The sequence below is a fragment of the Lepisosteus platostomus genome, chromosome 4 (assembly GCF_059453375.1).
Source record: "Lepisosteus platostomus isolate fLepPlt1 chromosome 4, fLepPlt1.hap1, whole genome shotgun sequence".
Lineage (NCBI taxonomy): Eukaryota > Metazoa > Chordata > Actinopteri > Semionotiformes > Lepisosteidae > Lepisosteus > Lepisosteus platostomus.
In genome coordinates this window covers 61,117,758-61,137,198 of record NC_142614.1, presented here as the reverse complement: position 1 = coordinate 61,137,198, position 19,441 = coordinate 61,117,758, and the positions used below count along the sequence as shown (strand labels likewise).

Genomic DNA, 19,441 nt, shown 5'->3' with positions numbered 1-19,441 from the left:
ATGTACTGTACATGTTCAGGTGGGTAGCTGCGTCAGCATGAGTAGGCTGCAAAGGAACAAGTAATAGGTTTATTCCATGCTGAAAAAAAGAAGAAAGAAAACACAATGTTTCGGCCGTGGAGTCTTCTTCGGGTGACCTGTTGTGTTTTCTTTCTTCTTTTTTTCAGCATGGAATAAACCTATTACTTATTCCCATGTACTGTACATTACAGGTACAGTAGTTGCCATTTTTATTTACAGTATAAGAGTTGATGCTCTATGATTTTTATTTTTATTTCATTTCCAACCAGTAATTTAAAAGCTGTGAAAATAAATCTTAAATTTGAGAAATGTAATTAAACTTAAATTTCTGCTTCTGCAATGGTAGTAAGAATGCAAGATCAGATGCATGCAATCTTCAAAACTGCTATCAAGGTTGTCCTTCTCTTCAAGCAGCAATACATACCAACCAATGCTTTCATAACAATTTCTCTCGATTTTACCAGTGTTTGTTTCAGAATTCAGAGTTGTTGAATTAATTTATGGTTCCCGTTGATATTGCATGGCCATTGCATTAGCTTCCATTTTCCAGAGAGTTTGATATTTCTGATGTCTGGAAAGGCTAAAGTTAACCTGGGCACTTTCTTGAAAAATGTCTATATAAGTGATTTTAACACATTCTTGTTTCTCTTTTTAAAACACAAATTAAGTGAAGGAGGTAAGCTCCAAACAGCAGCGACCTTTAAAAAAGCCTTAATTTCTTAATACATGCATTAGTGAAACGCTTGTGTTGACTGCAGCCTGAATTAAAGTCTCTTATCCTTTAGTTTACTGCAGGGTAGTGCTAGCAATGTGCATGCTCACAATTGCATACATGTACAGTACAAATACAGTATAGAGTCTATAACATCAGTTGTACTATCAGTATATTAGTAAGATATCGGTGTGATGTGCTATTTACAGTGTTTACAGCTCTTAAATCACAGTAGTGAAGGTTTATCACAACTAAATGTCAAATATAACAATGCTTACTTGTTATTTTATTAAATGTGTTGAATACTCTATTAGTATGTGATCATATGTAAAAAAACTATTGTTATTTCCATCTTTGTAATGTAATTTTTGTGGTTTCACATGGTTGTATTGTGATTAACTTATATCTGGCACATTTGTCTTGTATCAACTAAACAGAGCTTCTGCAAAAATTATTGCATTGTTGTTTTTAAAACTAAAGCTCAGCAGGGTTGAGCCTGGTCAGTACCTGGATATAAGAGGCCTCCTGGGAAGCTATGGTTGCCGCTGGAAGAGGTGTTAGTGGGATCAGCAGTCTGTGTGGGTCCTAAGGCCCCAGTATAGTGGCGGGGACACTATACTGCAGTGGGTACTGTCTTTCAAAAGAGGCGTTTAAGCGAGGTCCTGACTCTCAGTGGTCATTAAAGATCCCTGGGCATTTTCTCTAAGAGTAGGGAGTAGGGGGGGGGTGTTTGGCCAGTGTCCGGGCCAAATCGGCCCCCCCCTCAGCCTTTACCATGGTCTCCAAATTGTCCTCAATTGTCCACATGTATGATTGGCTTGCACATGCCCTTTGAAGGACTGGTGCCCCGTCCAAGTTGTACCCTGCCTTGGCTCATTGCTTGACGGGTAGGCTCTGGCTTCCCGCGACACCGTATGGTATAAAGCGGTTTGGCAAATGACATGACATTTTAAATGGAGACTGAAGGCTTTTTAGACCAGACCAAAGCTTACTGTGCTGACACAGCCTGGCCAGTTTATACTCAAAAGTGTTACAACTCATTTCACTTTGAAATAAGGCTACATTGCATGAAAAGAGACATTTTGTTGTTGTTGTCAAGATTTCAGTAATAACACATTCAGAAATATTAAAAAATATAAAAAAAAGATGTTGAAAAGTTATCTGGCATCTTGTGTGCCTTGTCAGATACTTTGAAAGTGCTTTGTGATTATTTCATACTAATTTCACAGTTTTGTCTGATTTTGTTGTAGGCACTGGAGAAAGTGGCAAAAGCACTTTCATCAAGCAGATGAGAATCATCCATGGGTCTGGATACACGGATGAAGACAAGAAGGACTACACCAAGCTGGTGTATCAGAACATATTCACTGCCATGCAGTCCATGATCAGGGCAATGGAGGCTCTAAAGATACAGTACAAGGATGAACAGAACATAGTAAGAGCTCTGACTATGATTTCTTCTTCAGTGGAGGGAGGTACAGTACAAAGTAAACATGCTGCCAGGATTTACTACACTTAAGTAAAGAGATCGAAATATATTTATGAATCTAATACATGGAGCTTTAAAAACTGCTTATTGAGATTGTCTTTCTCTTCAAGCAATGCATACCAGGTTTTGCTTTAATGACTGTTGTCCTCAATACTAAATTTTGCCAGTGTTTATTTTTTCTGTCCTACTGATACAAATGTAAGTTATTTCTAACATGTGGTGGCCTAAACAGCACAGTAAAGTGCAACTGCAACACCAGTAGTTACTGTACTTCTTAAGCCTTTACTATCACCATGAATACTATCCCTTTCTGTCTTTATTAATACTGTGAGAACTGACTCCATGAAATTGCTATCAGGTGCTGTATCGTGATCTGGTATTTGAGGTACTGTATCAGGAGAGAGACTCTGTCCCTGGTGTTTGATTTCCCCTTTCAAAGCCTGTAGCCATTTCCACAGCTATCGTCAGTGCTGTGGCAAAGACTAGTACTGCCTTTATCCTACATTATGGATACATTATTAGTAAAGTGTATAAACAGTCAGATCTTACAATAGGGGCTGTTTTAATATGTCTGTCTTGCTAATCCTTGTGTGTCCTTGCCCGCTGGGGAAGTTCATGCAGGAAAGGGTGTTTTTGGATGGAATCTGTATGAAGTTGTTATTTTTGTGTGTTCTGTTACAGACAACTTTTATTTAGGAAACTAAAGGGTGTATTTATTTTACTGTTGAGAAATCCAGTGCCGAAATAGCAGTTTGAACTGGTAATTACTGAAAACAAGATCCTTGTGTTTTTTTGTGTAACATTCTAAACTAGAATTTAAAAATGAGAAGAAATGGTTTAGATTTTAGAAAAAGGCTACGTATTGAAAGTCACTAACAAAATTTGGTTTACATTTGCTTATGTGTAAATGGTGCTTCCATATAGAGACATCCTGTAAGCTCAGCAGTTTGCTTTTCAAATTAAAGAGCTTAATTGTGAAGAGATTTTTAAGCAGTTTTGCTAGCCTGTTTCCATAAGTAAACATGGCTTGACATGCACATTTGTCTTGTCTGTTGCCTGAAAGCAAGATGACTCATGCAAAATATTGTTGGTACAGTAAATCTGTTCATTGATTCACATCATCATTCAAGAAGGAAATATAGTTGTTCAAATTGCTTTAGACTCGTTCAGTATTTTACTTTTTCCTCCACTGTTTTTTTAAATGTAGCTATTGACATTATAGTTATATTATTACTGTTGCTGTTTTATTGCTATACGTGTATTATCGGATTAGACCCTAGCACCCATATTATATCCTAAAGGTTATAGTGATAGCAGAATCACAAGAATAGGGAACTTTCATAAATACCAACAAACTTAATACCAAGATTTTATTTCTGTAAAGAAAATCCCCCATCATTTTGCCTATTAGTCTTCTATATAAAGCTGCTGCAGCCCCATGCAGCCAGAATCTTCATTTTTAAAGATGAATTATACCATGCAAAAATGTACATGTTTCCTAATGTACAAATATCTTTGGAATTTTGATTTGTACAGTTTTTGTTTTTCCCCCTAGGAAAAAGTTCAAAGGTACTTGTTTTATACTACCCAATCACTTTTCCACACCTCATCTCTGTTTTTCAAGTCTCTAGATGAAAAAAAACAGGCATCAAAAGGACTTATCTATTTTATGGGTAAAAAGCAGACAGTAAGCTTTAGACAGGTATCACTTTAGACAGATATCTTTTCCAAAACCTGTACAACTTGAGTATCTGGTTCATGAAAAGGTTATCGGGTGTGTCTCTTTAAAAAGTTTAAAAACTGCAGGATGATCTGCTCTGTTTTATTGTCCAGTAATCTCTGCTTTTAATTAAACAAACACCAAAATAAGCATTAAGGAAAGAATTTAAAAGTTGTTAGCTAAAATGTAATAGCATTTTATTTCTTTGCTTATGTGTTTCTTCACATCACATCAAAGAACCAAAGAGTTTGATGTATGATATCATAAGTAACTATCTTTGATGAACTGAAAAGTGTTATAATGAAGTTTTAAAAAGAATACTTAGGGCCTTAGTTTTCACTTTAAATACTAGATACCGTGAGCCCTACAATGTACTGTACAACTGTAGAGTATCTATGACCTGATTTATCTAAAGCACGGGTCCCCAAAGTTTACAAAGTACTGCTTAGACAGGCTACATCTGTTCTCTGGGGAACAGTGTGACAGCATTCCATGGACATTTCAATCAACTTTTTTTGTTTGTGTTACTAGAAATTTCTCTGTCTCAACCCTATAAATCACAATCTTGGTAATTTTAAAATTTAATGTATTTTTTATCCATTTACCTCTTTGACCAGAAGTTCTTATACATATATGGTTAAGCAACATACTGAATAAGATCATTAACTCAATGATTAATACACCAGAAGTATCAGATTATTTTTGTTACTAATTTCAACAATTTAACACGTAAAAAAATAATGCCTCAGAAGTGTTTGAACATAAACTGGAGTCTACTTATGCTGTCGGCAAACCTGATGACAAATGAGACTTGAGTGTTAGGAAACATCTAAAGTATGAATTCCTGCTCTTTAGCTGTCATGATACAGTAAATCATTACAACTATTTCAAACAGCAACCAAGCAGTTATGTAGTTCCTGTGCAAAAAATAAATGATTTGTACTTTCTCAACATAGCATGAATATTGTATGCAAATAAAAAGCCAAGAGAAAGTTTTTCCATTTTTAGTATTAGAATATGCTGATCATGCAAGAATGTACTGGCCTTATGCTGAAGCGTTTTCAGTTTAAATTCTTAGTTCCCTAATTTTGTCATTTGAAATAGAAGCAGAATGACAGAAATCATGATTAAAAGCAAAACAAACTGATCTTCCTGAGGAAAATGCAAACTGCAAAATAATGTCAAAAGACATTTGATTAGAAAGTGCTTGAGTCTGATATCAAATCCAGGACCTACTGTTGTGAATCAGTAGTACTAACCACCATACCACAGTGCAATAATTAAATACTTATATCTCAAATCTATGAGTATTAGAACAACTATTATTATTATTATTATTATTATTATTATTATTATTATTATTATTATTATTATTATTACTATAGAATTGTATCATGAGAAGGATTTGTCATGACAAATACAATTTTAGTGGATACACTGTTTCCAAACAGAAGAAAAGAAAGAGGGGGAACCATATATATAAAAAGAGAATGTAGATACAAGAATTTAACCTAGATGAATAAAGATTGGCCAGACATAGTTGTGTCAAGGCATAGTATCGTGATAGTAGTATGCAATAGACCTGTAGACCTATAGAACTCAGGTAGCACTTATAATGGAGTCTTGTGTAAATAAATCAAGGACGAAGTGACTTTCACTTAACTTTTCTCCCACTGATTGGAAATTACCAATAGAAATGTCTGCAAGTAAAACTGAAATTGTGGTCATGGGTGACTGCTGCATTCAGCATTAGTGCAATACTAGGCACAACCATTACATACTGTCGTGTTATTTATTTAAAATGTACTCATCCTGGTTTAGCATTAATAACTGTTATAATGATTAATGAACCACGATGATTAATCCATAGAAGAAAAATGGTTCAGGATTCTGACCACTACAAACCTTTCTATGGCAAAGCACATCTGTACAGATGTACAGTAACTGATGACATCTAAATGAGATGGGTAACAGATTTGCATTTAGATTTGCAGAAGGATTCTGATAAGATTCTGCCGAAATGATAAATTCTGAAATTGTAGGTGGTAGGCATCCAGGGAAATGCAAGTGTTTGGATTGAGAATTGGTTCTTAAATAGAAAAAAGAGGGGAGAGATTAGGTGTTAATACTCAAAGTGAAGTGATGTACAGTATTTAGTGGAGTTCTGCCAGGATCTATACTAGGACCACTGCCAATTTTGTTATGAATAACCAAGATTCTGGAATAATAAACTAGCCATGTTTGATATCAAATCAGAACAATCATAAAGCAGTTTAGGTTAAATGGTTAAAACATGAACTGTCAAATACAAAATGGGAAACCCTAAGCTAGAAGAGGCTACTTATGAAAAAGACTTGGGAGATTATCTTGAGGACAATGTGAGAAAGCAATAAAAAAGGCAACCAAAATGTTAAACCAGTCAAAAGTGTAGAATTCAAAGAAAGGGATGTTATGATAGAATTGTATATAACACTGGTTAGGCCTCCTTTATATTCCTTTACATTCTTTGTACTACTTTACAGTTGAATACTGCATTCAATTTTGTCACCATGTTACAGAAATATATCACTCTTCATTAATCTGGAATGAGTCTTCTTGAAGCACAGGACAGATTAATCTCACTTATAAACAAGTCAGAATAACCATTTTTCAGATAATTAAATTCTCCATCTTCTATCACTGCCTAGTCCACTACGTGGCCATATTGACCCAGAGCCTAAGCTGAGTCAGTCAGACAATGGGCATACGGAAAAACATATCTTAATAAGATGCCAGTCCATCACAGAGCACACACATTCACTAAAACGAGAGAGCTTATGGAAATGTACTGTAAGTTAACCTAGAACGTTGTCTTTGGACTGTAGGGAGAAATTGGGGCACCCACACAGCAATGAGAGGAGTATGCAAACTCCACACAAAACGTCCCCTCAGGCAGCAGCAATCCCTGTGTCACTACCATGTCACCCATTAAATGCAGTAATTACAAGAATATAAGAAAAAAAAGTTCTGTAAAACGAGTCCAGGTAAAGTGTGTAATGCGATGTAAGGACAAGTTCAAAATGATATTAGGAAGACCAAGAGAGGGATAGAAATATTGCAATCAAGGCTGAAAAAGGTAAGAAATGTGTTTTAAGTATTAAAACAGCAAATGAGTATTAATAAATTAAAGTGACATAAAATGTTTAGATAATGATGATTTTATAATATCAGGTATTCACCAAGGAAGAAATAACAAAAAGATGTTAGCCTCACAGTGTCATAATTTACCATTTTCCTCCTTGCTCTGTTTGGAGGGGCAGCTCGATTGTCTAGCTGTTTCTAAGCTGGTATGATCGACCTCCCATTTTTAAGTGAATGACTTCACCATTCTCAAAGATACTTGGTATTTCAGAATTGTTAAAAATGTTCTACCCTTTTCTGCTCTGTGCCTTAAAACACCATTGAGTTCAATGCTAACTGATCTTTGTGTTTGAATATTTGCTTTAAATTCACTTGACAAAGTGATTTTTTGCCCCTGAACTAATTTTGCTTTTCTTTTAGCAGCTGGTGTGAATACTTATGCAATCAAGATATTTTAGAAAATTATTTTCTTAGCTGGTTTTGAGTACATTTAAGATCCACCCATAAAAAAGTTTCAGTTTGAGGATTCAGGTTTGATTAAGATTATTTACTTTAAAAACTGTGTATATGCCATCTGGGATTTCACTGGAAGGGGTGAAGATATTTGCAGTGAAGGGAAATATATCATATTCTATTTTAAAACTGTAGCTATGCTGTGTCAGTGTGTGATGAAATCAAAACTGACTGTTTCCGACTGTTCCATGGGAACAATATTTCATTTTACATGCTAATAATGTTTAGCCCTTGTCATGACTATTGGCCTTTTTTCCAATTTCAGACTTTTGTTAATACATCTAGAGCCATATCCATTCATTGCCCTTGCAAATAAGTGAAGTTTTGCACCCTATTTCCCTTGGCTTCTAAATCTAGTGGTTGTCTTGACTCAGGATCATCAGATGTCTCATTTGCAAGACGTTAATGGAAGATAAGCAAATATCTCTCACTTTTATTTTTTTAAAAGAATTGAAGTTTGCATTTCACATGGATGTTCCAGACATCATTTTCTTTTTTAGAAGTTAATCTCATGTGTTTTAATCTCACTTTTAATGATAGAAATCAAATATGATACTAATGTAAAAATTGTTGCTTGACATAATATAAATTATATTTGCTTGAGTATTTCATTTTATGCTTGAAGCAATGTCCAATTTAACTCCATTTAACTGTATTGCTTAATTCTGTTCTAACAATATTTTTCTCAACGCTTATCCTGTGCTGTAAAATTGAGAATGCCTGGAATTTTCTTATTTTGCTATGGCTAATACCTTGTTAGTTGGAATTGGCTGGGCATTGTATCTGTTGTAGTTGATTTAGCAATAGGCATACAATACTTTCACTCACTATGACTGATTTATACTTAATTGATTGCACTGTACAGTACATACAGTACCTGACATTCAGATAGTTTACTTGTTTATCAATTGTTGTCCTTTAACACTCCTTTTTCAGATTCATCTGCAAGTAATGAGTCAGGAGTAAGAAATAAATTGTGGTTGCCTAAAAACATTACAGAGGTCTCAGTTCCTCAAGTGTGGTTTGTGTCAGAATGTGGTTTGAGTGGCTTGTAAATAACTTGGTCCTGCAGAGCCACAATTACCTCTGTCCTCTAAAACTGGAAGGCAGTACATCTCAAACCTGAGTGCTTTACAAACATTTTTCAGGTTTATTTTCCAATGATCAGACACACTTCTGTGTGACCAGGTTCAGATATTTTGGGTATCTTAGGTCTTGTTTTGTAACATATAAACTCCTGTAAAGAGTTGATTATCCTGAGGAGCAGATATCTCTGTAATGACACAGTGAAACACAGTAAAATCAAACATACAAACACCTGAGCTTGGTCAGATTTGCATAGCAAATGTATTGAGAATTTTTTCCCTGAGTTAGACATGGTTAAGTGTTGAATTAGTAGTTAGGAACTCTCTTTTCTGGCAGTCTGTAAAGTACTGTATTCTTGGTTTACCTAGTGATAAGGAATTATGTGTTGAAAAATCCATTTTCATAATAATAGTATGTACAGTTTGAAACGTCAAGAAAAAAATAAAAATGAGATCTAGAAATAAAAGACCCTCTATGTATATGTCTGCTATGTTAAAGCTTTGTGTAATGGTAAACAAAAATCTTTATTCCCATTATTCATTAAAACATCTGTTAATGCATCTTTTTCTTCTGTGTAGCAAAACGCACACATGATTGATGAAGTTGAAGTTGACAAGGTGATTACATTAGAGACAAAACATGTAGAAGCCGTCAGAAAGTTATGGAATGATCCTGGAATCCAGGAATGCTATGACAGAAGACGGGAATATCAGTTGTCTGATTCAGCTAAATAGTAAGCACACAGCTATTTTTATTTATTCTCCTTTCCCTTGTCTAGCTAAATGTGCATACAGTATGTTTTATACCACAGCATTTTTGCTTGGTGTCTAATAGATTATTTCTTTATATTAAGTGCTTCTAGAACTGTAATGTTTGTTATCTTATGTTTTCCAGTTACCTTGGTGACTTAGACCGCATTTCAGATCCTTCATATTTGCCCACACAGCAGGACATCCTACGCGTCAGAGTACCAACAACTGGAATCATAGAATACCCCTTTGATCTAGAAAATGTCATCTTCAGGTATAATCTCACATCTGTAGGTAGTATTAAGTCCTGCATGCATGCACATATAGCATGCAAAGTTATATCCAAACTTTAGCTTAGTTTACTGGTGTCTATATACATATTATAGTGTGCACATCTGTTAGGCCATTTAACATTTGTCTCTGAGCTTTTCACACAAAATATAGACATTAACTACAAATTGTTATTACAGCACTTTAAAAGTATATTAAGGTACATTAAAAACTATCCTAACATTTACAGAAAAAAATGTTGGGGAGTCACTACCTTCATTATGCTCTTCAGAGATGGAATGGTAGACTAAAATAATGTTTTACTCTGATGTGTCATTTCAGTGGTTCTAAACTTGTAGGCATGAAAATGTTTCTGCAGTCTCCTCAACTCATATCCCCATATCCGGGGCCGGCCCTAGGAGACCCTAGGCAAGATCTTGGAAGGGGGCCCCTCCAAGTCACAATTTGCGCATACACTACTATTGTCAGCTCCCACCCCAAACTTATTTAACTGGTTAGAACTATTAAATAAATTAACTGTATAACTGTATAAGAAGTAATGAGAAATGTGAAACTGTTAACTCAAGTAGCTTACGTGTCTAGTTGGAAAATGTGGCTTGTCTACCATTCGCTAGTTACAGTACATGGATCTGACAGACTGAAATCCAAATGAAATACAGTGCATTATTACAGTGACATGATTCGACGTACCTTTGCAGCTACATAATTTTAATTTTAAACCATTCCAACATAGTTTTTTGAACGCAAGAAAGGGTCACTTGTAATGTTTCATTACGTGTTTGACGCGATGAAAGATTAATGAAATCGATCATCACAACATTAACTACGCAGCAGCAGCTGAAACCACACTGATATTGTCATCTTACAGTGAAGATACAGTGCCTTGCGAAAGTATTTGGCCCCCTTGAACTTTTCAACCTTTTGCCACATTTCAGGCTTCAAACATAAAGATATAATTTTTTTATTTTATGTGAAGAATCACCAACAAGTGGGACACAATTGTGAAGTGGAACGAAATCTATTGGATTTTTGAAACTTTTTTAACTAATAAAAAAATGAAAAGTGGGGCGTGCAAAATTATTCGGCCCCTTTACTTTCAGTGCAGCAAACTCACTCCAGAAGTTCAGCGAGGATCTCTGAATGATCCAATGTTGTCCTAAATGACTGATGGTGATAAATAGAATCCACCTGTGTGTAATCAAGTCTCTGTATAAATGCACCTGCTCTGTGATAGTCTCAAGGTTCTGTTGAAAGCGCAGAGAGCATCATGAAGACCAAGGAAGACACCGAATAATTTTGCACGCCCCACTTTTCATTTTTTTATTAGTTAAAGTTTCAAAAATCCAATAGATTTCGTTCCACTTCACAATTGTGTCCCACTTGTTGGTGATTCTTCACATAAAATAAAAAATTTATATCTTTATGTTTGAAGCCTGAAATGTGGCAAAAGGTTGAAAAGTTCAAGGGGGCCGAATACTTTCGCAAGGCACTGTAAGTGCAACTGTTAATATTATAATTTATCACTAACAAACTTTAACAGCCTAGATGAACAGATCAAGAACAGAAAGAGATGCCGGTGGTCAAGCAGCTACTGTACATACTTGAACTTGATTAAAAATGTGTTGTGTTGCTCATCGAGGGGGTCCACTGGTATCCACCAGGCCCTAGGCAATTGCCTAGTTTGCCTAAGCCAAGGGCATTTTTACTTTTACTGTACTTCCACGCTTATCCTTATTGTTCCCTTTTTATTAACTTTTAGGAGCTGTAAATCTGTTTCCAATGTATTTTTTACAAATAATTACAGGTCCTCTTCAAATAGGACTCCATTATAACTGAACCTTCGGTTGAGTTTGATTTCAGTATTTCAACTGTTATGCCACGTTTTGACACTTCACCCCTGTGCATGCCTGAAGCGGATTGTTTGATGTTCATTAACGTGAGTGGGGTAAAATTGTCTTACCTTGTAGAATGGTGGACGTTGGTGGCCAGCGATCTGAAAGAAGGAAGTGGATTCACTGTTTTGAAAATGTAACTTCCATCATTTTCTTAGTTGCACTCAGTGAATATGACCAAGTCTTAGCAGAATGTGACAATGAGGTGAGATATTGTATTTTTATCTGTCCCTTTTTGTTGATTTTCAAAAGAATTAAGCCCAATCAGCTCACAAATGAGGAACTATCTGTACAACTGTATTTGTATGAAATGATAGAAATAATCCTGTTTGAGATGTGGACAACAAAGCAAGTGTAATGTTTAGTTTATATATAGGTGCAGTAGTCAAAAGTAGGAGTTCTTTCCTAAGCCTAGAGCTTAAGCATTTCTGTTGAAGTGGAGTCAGATTGTATTACTGTCCTGTACAAAGGATACTAGTCTATTACAGCTTAGTCTCCCAGCAATGCTAACCACTACTGGGTGTGTGAGTTAAAAGTTAATTCAGTCTTGATAACAGATCCCTAGAGTGACTGTCAAGGTGTCTATATTCAGTTACATCTGCTTGAAAATAACCTTTTATTTTCATAATACTATCTTGTGTCTAGAAATGAGGTGGAGAATAACAACAATTCTGACAACGTGATTGAAAACGTAAAGAAAATAACAAGAAAAAAACACTCCAGGACAATAAATGTGATTATGCTCAGGAATGTTAAACCCATCTTCAATAAATCTAAATAATCGTGTAACATTGCATCTTATTTGATGTATATAATGGATTCTTTCCAGAATCGTATGGAAGAGAGCAAAGCCCTGTTTAAGACTATTATCACTTACCCCTGGTTCCAGCAGTCTTCAGTCATTCTGTTCTTAAATAAAACAGATATCCTTGAAGAGAAGATTATTTACTCCCATATAGTGGAATATTTTCCTGAGTTTACTGGTAAGTAATCTGTGCTCGTTTACATACTGTTTTCCATTTTGGCATGCATAACAGTATCCATTTAGTAATTTTCTGTTTTGGTGCTGCATATCCATAAACCCAGTCTAAAAACAGCTGTTATTAACCGACATTACAGCCTGAAATAAGCCAAAATGATACTATTGAAGAATACTGTATTTAACACAAATGTAAATTTTTTAACTGGTCAAATCTAACTGCATCTAACAAAATAACACTGAAATATTATGACCTGCACACAATACTATGACATGTGACATGATTGTGTTTGCTTTCTGTGAATTTATAGGTCCCAAGCAAGATTCTGAGGCTGCCAAAAAGTTCATTTTGAGCATGTACCGGGAACAAAATTCAGATAAAGATAAAGCTATCTATTCTCATTTCACATGTGCCACAGACACAGAGAACATTCGCTTTGTCTTTATTGCTGTTAAGGATACGATCCTCCAGCAGAACCTCAAAGAGTTCAGCCTGGTGTAAAGTCACTGCCCTGGGCTGAGCCTAGTGAAGACAGAAGTACAAAATATGCTCCTGCAGTTGTCGACTCATTGCAATCATTTGCTGCGTTGTCACCAGAACACCAGTTGTCTTTGTTTTTGCAAAAAAAGGTTGAGAACAATATTGACTTCTGGAAGAAGAAAAACTCAATCTGGTCTCTTGTGAGGGGTCTAAGTTTACTTTTTTATCCTTTCTAAACTCATTTTGTAATGTAGGTATATTGTTCAATATTTAAAATATAAGTATAAAAACTGAAAACAAATGCAAAACTTTTACTTTGCTTTTTACTTAAGAGCTGAAGCCAAATATTCTTTCTAAAGTGAGGAAGAACTCAGTTGCTCTGTAATTTTGTAGAATTTCCTCTTTTTGAAAAAAAAATAGCAAAAATGCTTGAAAAGGACAGACATGTATAAGGATTACCTCTTCTTGGTCAATTAACTGTAAGTAGAATTATGAAAGTAATATAATTTTATGAAGTCCTAAAGACTGATTAGTTATTGAAACGAAATACAAAGTTTTAGTTTACAAAACACTCTTTATTGTTTTGGTGAGCTGGTTTTCCTAACTTTGGTATGTAGGAATATTTATGTTTATTTATATGTACAATATATATTTAAATGCCTCAAAGCATAAACACCCTCAAACTTTAAGCTGTTTCCAAATAATCCCATCAATTCTGTGCAAAGAAGTATCTGCTGCAGAAATGGCCAATACGAAATGCAAAGGTCTGAGGATCTGATGGGCAACCCTCTGCAAGAATACGACATTAAAAAATATTATTTTTAATCATAATAATAATAATAATAATAGGTTAGTGTGAAAACCTGCTCCATTGTGCTATCAACAACAACAAAAAAATAAGTAGAGGGTAATTCTATGCTAGAAAGTGCAGTAAAAAACAATGTTTGAAGAAAACTCCACAGACCAAACTCAGTTCTACCCTTCCCACCTTCCATTATGAAATTAACCTCCCTGGCATAAAATAATGAATTGATCTGTAGGTACAGTTCTTTCCACTTTGAGGAAGACAAATTTTAGACATGTTCATATTACCCTGACTCATTAATGATGTTGCATTTTAATGGCAAATCTCTTATAATTTTTGCTCAGTGCAGAACATTTTTTACAGATGTGGAAAGTAAAAAAAAAAGATTTGATTGATATTTGGATCTGTTGTCAATAATATTATTAAAATTCTTCAGAAAAGTAATAACAATAACTCTAAATTTAATGGCAGCTGTTTTTTGTACTAAATCAGTAATTACACAGGAGATTGGATTAGTGTTTGGTTGGGGTAAGGGTAATTCAGCACTGCTCCTCGGCAACCAAATTTTTGTTGTACCCGAGATGTTAATTAAGATATTGATTAACCGCCATTTAAGATGTTTTTAGTTGTTCAAGATTTAAAAATTGAGGTGGGGCGCAGAAAGGTAATACTTTCACTTCCAATAAGATCCTAAATCAGCATTTTTCTGGTGATCTCCTTGTACCATTGAAAAGAAAATACCGGAAAATTAACTACTGTGTTTTATTACAGATTTTTACAGGTCTTCACTTTTTTCTGTTATGACGGTGTATTCCAGTATAGTTTACAAATACATGAAAACTCCTTAATATCTGTTAAAGGAACTCAGGGTAGAAAGTATAAAATTGGCATGTTGTTGGGAGCTTGCGTCTACTTACTGTGGTTGTCTTAATGTCTGTTTTCTGAATGTTAATTTAGGCACATTCCAGTGGATAAACGGGAACTGTTTAAAAAGATTAACCTCAGAATCTGCAAAAAAAAATGTTATGGTACCAAATAATAGCTTACACTTTGTGTGAAAAGAGACTTTAATGATGCAATTTCTGTAAACAGTAGTATGCTGTTTCTATTTCAGATGTAAATATGTATTTCTATATATACTGTATTGCATTAAATTGTCTAGATTCTTGAAATACTGTTAGTTCTAAATTAATTTGTATATTACTATATTGTCATCTGATACAGTTCTTTACCGAAGTATGATGTACTGTACATTGACTCTTGTTTCTTAAATGTGGACGAGAGGACTATTTTGCAATTGCAATTTTGAGAATAAAATGCTATTTTCTGATACTGATCTCAACTGTCTCAACTGTGAAATGGTCATTCTATACCTTTACAGTAAAATGATAAAACATGATAACTGTTTGACTCATCATTTTCTATTATACATAAAAGGTCTGGCATGCAGTCTTAATGTATTTGTAAGAACGTACAGTTGTGTCCAGTTGATTTTTTATCAATGTAGTGTGTTGCCATTTGCCTCAATTTCAGACAATGGCATTATAGAAATTGTAGGTGGATATACTATATTTAAATTCCTGGAGTGCAATAGAAATAGATAAATAGAGTGCCACTCGGTTAACATTAGTTTTGGATTTTGTTACTGTGCTGCTTGTGTTTCAGAACGTAAAACAGTTTAACTCAACATTTTACACAAATCCCTCCACTAACCAGATGGCACAGACAGCTAAATTGTTTATTTTGTCTAGTAGACTATAACAATTTGGATGATATATTAATGGAGAAATAATAATAATAGTTTATTATTATAAACTACCTAACTACCTAAGTGCAATTTAAGTTGTTTTTTTCGTTCATTTCTGGCTTTAACTAAATTGTGGTTGCAATTGGAAAATGTTGTAATGTAAACAATCACAAATGCATTTTAGTATAAACAACAATTGAAGAGCAGATCGATAGATTAATTCAGTCTTTATTAAAAAATGCAAGGTTAAGGAACAATTGTTGGGAACAGTCCAGACATCACCAGTGATCACCATTATAGTACACAATACACTTCACTTTGCCTGTTTATTTCTGAACACTTAAAGCAAAGGAACATTCAACGATTATGAGCTTTATGAAAAATGTCCCCACTGTTAGGTTCAATGAACAAAAACAAAAAAATAACACACTTTTGTCTGTTATGGCTATTAATGTATAACTCTGAGAAGTAGCCGATTAAATCTTATCACTTTTAATTTTACAGCTTTGTAAATTACAACTTAAGAGATGTTCTTAATATACACATTTTTTAATTAGGACTGAATGTACAGTCCAATAGTACTATGGAAAACCCAAAAGAACCTTTTTGATATTGTTATATTTTTGATAAATTGGAACAATATACAACAAAACCAGTAAAAACTCCAAAGAAGAAAAGATGCATCTTGTGGGCTATAAAAATAACATGCTTCTGTACATAGCATACTGCTATTGATAACAGTATCAACATGCAGGAACTTTTGCCTTAACAGAAAATAATTAAACAGATATGAAAACAAGGAGTTTTCTCTTTATGGGATTAAATTGAAATACATTCAATAGAAAACATCCGTAATGGGATAAAGCTCTCTGAAATGCTACTCATAACATCAGCAATTAGAAAAGACTTCAGAATTATATTTAAAAAATAAAAATGGAGGTGTAAAGGGAAAATTTGCTGGCACTTTCATCTGGACAATAATAAGTGTGGCACTTGATTAACTGGTAGTGTCAAGAGCGACTGCTATTAAAATTCAATGTGAAACCATAGTGCTGTTGTTGATGTTGTGACAGCACCAGGGCCATTCATTTTAATACCAAGAAACTGCGCACTTTGCAAAGAAGACTAGAAAATTAGGCACAACCTCCTGAAATCGCATATAAACAGATTAGAAATAAAATGCACTAAGTAAAATTTACTGTTTACAAACTCAGTAAGTATAACATTAAACATTTTGCACAGCATGGTTATCCATCTCATTCATGCAGGAACATCAAAGGCACTAAAAGGGAGAAATGTGGATTTGATGTTCATTTTTCATCAAGCACTCTTCTGCTGGGAGCTTTCAGCATTTGGGCAGGCTCTCTCTCGCATCTTCTAATTTGGCAAGTACCCACTGTTAAAAAAGTCTGCATTTAGACAACATAACTAGGAATACATGCAAAAATGTTGTGGGCACATTTTCTAAGATGTATACAAAGTAGTATTTAAACCCTGCTTGTATATATGATTCTATTTCTATACTAATATAGTCTGTACATGTGTAAAGTTCTTAAATCAGTTCTAATTTGCTCTACCTAGGACATCACTAAATTGTTTGCTATCGGACAAAATACATAAAGTAAGGAAATAACTAAATACCTTGGCAATTTCAGGTGTTTTGAAGTTTATTATCTTCCCAAACTCTTTGGCATGAAACACAGATTTCACTCTCTCCTAGGTAGCATTTTTAAAAAAAAAACAACAGAAACATTAGATATTCAGTGCTTTGGACAAGTACGTGTACCATTTACAAAACCCTTGAAAACGATTTTTTTTTTTAAATGTTAAAAAATTTAAATAACAATTTTAAGTTTATATAGTGACATTACTTCTTACATATATCAAGAACAAATATAAAACCTGATCTTATACTAGTGTTGTACCTACTGGTTTTGTATTATATAGACACATGCAATTGCAGTAAAGATGCTGTACCTCTTCAGGGACACATGTTTTGCTTTACACCAGACAATAACTCAGGAGAAAAGTCTACAGTGAAGAAAGAGCACCGAACAATCCAGAAAAGGACTGTCAAGTTCAGCTGCGTGATGACTGTAGTGTGTTCTGGCCTTGTTCAACTCAAGCTCTCAGTTATTGAGCTAGCAAAACAGCCTGACAAACTGGACAAATTGAACAGTTTTTGCCAGTGTTCAACTTCTTAAAAGTACATCTCCCAGAAACAAATGCATTCTTCTGAAAATTGTAATGGGCTAAACTGCTAAAAAGAAAATACATTAACTTAGGGTTTAAATAATAAAATTCAAAAGATCCTACTCTACTCAAGTTTAACAACCCTGACTAAAGATGTTATCGAGAATGGGGATATTTTACATCTCTCCAGTGTTCACCAAAATGCACCTTTACAGTTTCTCTTCCCCAATACATAGTAAAGGAGTTATGAGTATCCACTCTGTTAGCGGTGCACAGAATCTACAGAAAATGTTCTACTGATTTATCAGTTAAAGGAGAAAACTTTTATGTTAAGCATCATTCAAGAAATTATAAATATGTAAGGTAACTTACAAATTACAAATACATAAGGTAACTCAATAATTACCTTTGCTTCGATACGCAGCCTCCTTCCATCAACAATTATGGGCTCTTTGGTAAATTCATCAAAGCAGTACTGCCACTCGCAGGTCAGCTGTCCAAACGTTCCTTTTGTCACAAAGAATATGCAGCTACAAAAAAAAATAGTTGAGATGTTGATATCCACAAAACGTAATCTTGAAATTTCAGAAGAAAATATTTTATTTACAGTGCATGCCTTGATTAAAAACGGATATAAAACATCATTTGAAAAGCAGAAATAAAAATTCAGCTAATCAAAAGTAAATCAAATGTAGTTTCGAATACTTAAATTTAGAAAGTAATTTATAACAAAAATGTTCAAACAGGTAATGTAAGAAATACAAAATGATGTAATTTCATTTTTGATATCTGTAATGTCATTATACAGTACATATTCGTTTACATCTGAAAATACTGCAAAAAATTACATAGCAAAGAGGAAAAAATCAATTACCTTTTTGTGATCATTAAAATGTCTGAATCATTCACCTTGGCATGAGCAAAGTATTTATATTTGGCAAATCTTCCATTTTCTATTTTCTAAATTAAAGAAAGGAAATGGAGACATGATGAGTGTACAGGGATTTTTTTTATCAGTTATATTCTGAACACACACGAATAGTAAGAAAAGTTCTACATTGTCCCCTTTGGAGTGGTGTGGTGGAATACCAATTGCATTTTAAAAACTGCTGTAGTAAATGTATATAAATCTATTCTATATTTTGGCAACTACTCCTTTTAATAGTATTATAAAACGTTTTTAAACTCATAATTTAATAGTATCACATATTATTATAACAGACTTAAAGAAGTGTAAAAAGATTTTTTATATAGTGTTTATTTTTTTAGTTTTATTATTAGTCATGTAATAATTAAATCATACCTTCCATTTTTTACCTGTAATGAATTATTTCTGAACACAAACCTGAACCTCTGTAGATCTGATGAAAATAGAGAGACACTGCCAAATGCGTAGTGTGTGTGTTGTCCTACATAATCCAATGAAGCAGTCATACGTTAAACAAAACTGTACTTCGTCTTCATCAATGGAAAATTAGAAATGTGCTCAGAAGATTAATGTCAACATCTGAAACCTTCCAGAATACTCTGGCACAACCAGTTTAAACTGTTTACAGATACAACATATTGAATAGTCTGAATATAATTCATCGTCACCAACACTTACTAACTACAGGTAACCTCTTGTTCAACACATTCATGAA

General features: G+C 34.1%; 2 protein-coding genes across 2 annotated transcripts in view; one reads left to right on the top strand and one right to left on the bottom strand.

The window, feature by feature from the left end:
• LOC148673555 (guanine nucleotide-binding protein subunit alpha-14-like) overlaps positions 1 to 15,260 on the top strand; it is a 44,575-nt gene extending 29,315 nt beyond the window's left edge. The window contains exons 2-7 of the mRNA XM_088630161.1: positions 1,984 to 2,168; positions 9,240 to 9,394; positions 9,556 to 9,684; positions 11,669 to 11,798; positions 12,423 to 12,576; positions 12,884 to 15,260. Of these exons, the coding sequence (XP_088486287.1) occupies positions 1,984 to 2,168; positions 9,240 to 9,394; positions 9,556 to 9,684; positions 11,669 to 11,798; positions 12,423 to 12,576; positions 12,884 to 13,074 (944 nt within the window). The 3' untranslated portion in view covers positions 13,075 to 15,260. The remainder of the gene's footprint in view (positions 1 to 1,983; positions 2,169 to 9,239; positions 9,395 to 9,555; positions 9,685 to 11,668; positions 11,799 to 12,422; positions 12,577 to 12,883) is intronic.
• Positions 15,261 to 15,815: 555 nt separating this feature from the next.
• Positions 15,816 to 19,441, bottom strand: part of vps13a (vacuolar protein sorting 13 homolog A) — a 73,265-nt gene continuing 69,639 nt past the window's right edge. Inside the window, exons 69-72 of the mRNA XM_088630158.1 lie at positions 18,673 to 18,758; positions 18,205 to 18,328; positions 17,247 to 17,321; positions 15,816 to 17,001 (exon numbers count right to left, since the gene is read on the bottom strand). Of these exons, the coding sequence (XP_088486284.1) occupies positions 16,951 to 17,001; positions 17,247 to 17,321; positions 18,205 to 18,328; positions 18,673 to 18,758 (336 nt within the window). The 3' untranslated portion in view covers positions 15,816 to 16,950. The remainder of the gene's footprint in view (positions 17,002 to 17,246; positions 17,322 to 18,204; positions 18,329 to 18,672; positions 18,759 to 19,441) is intronic.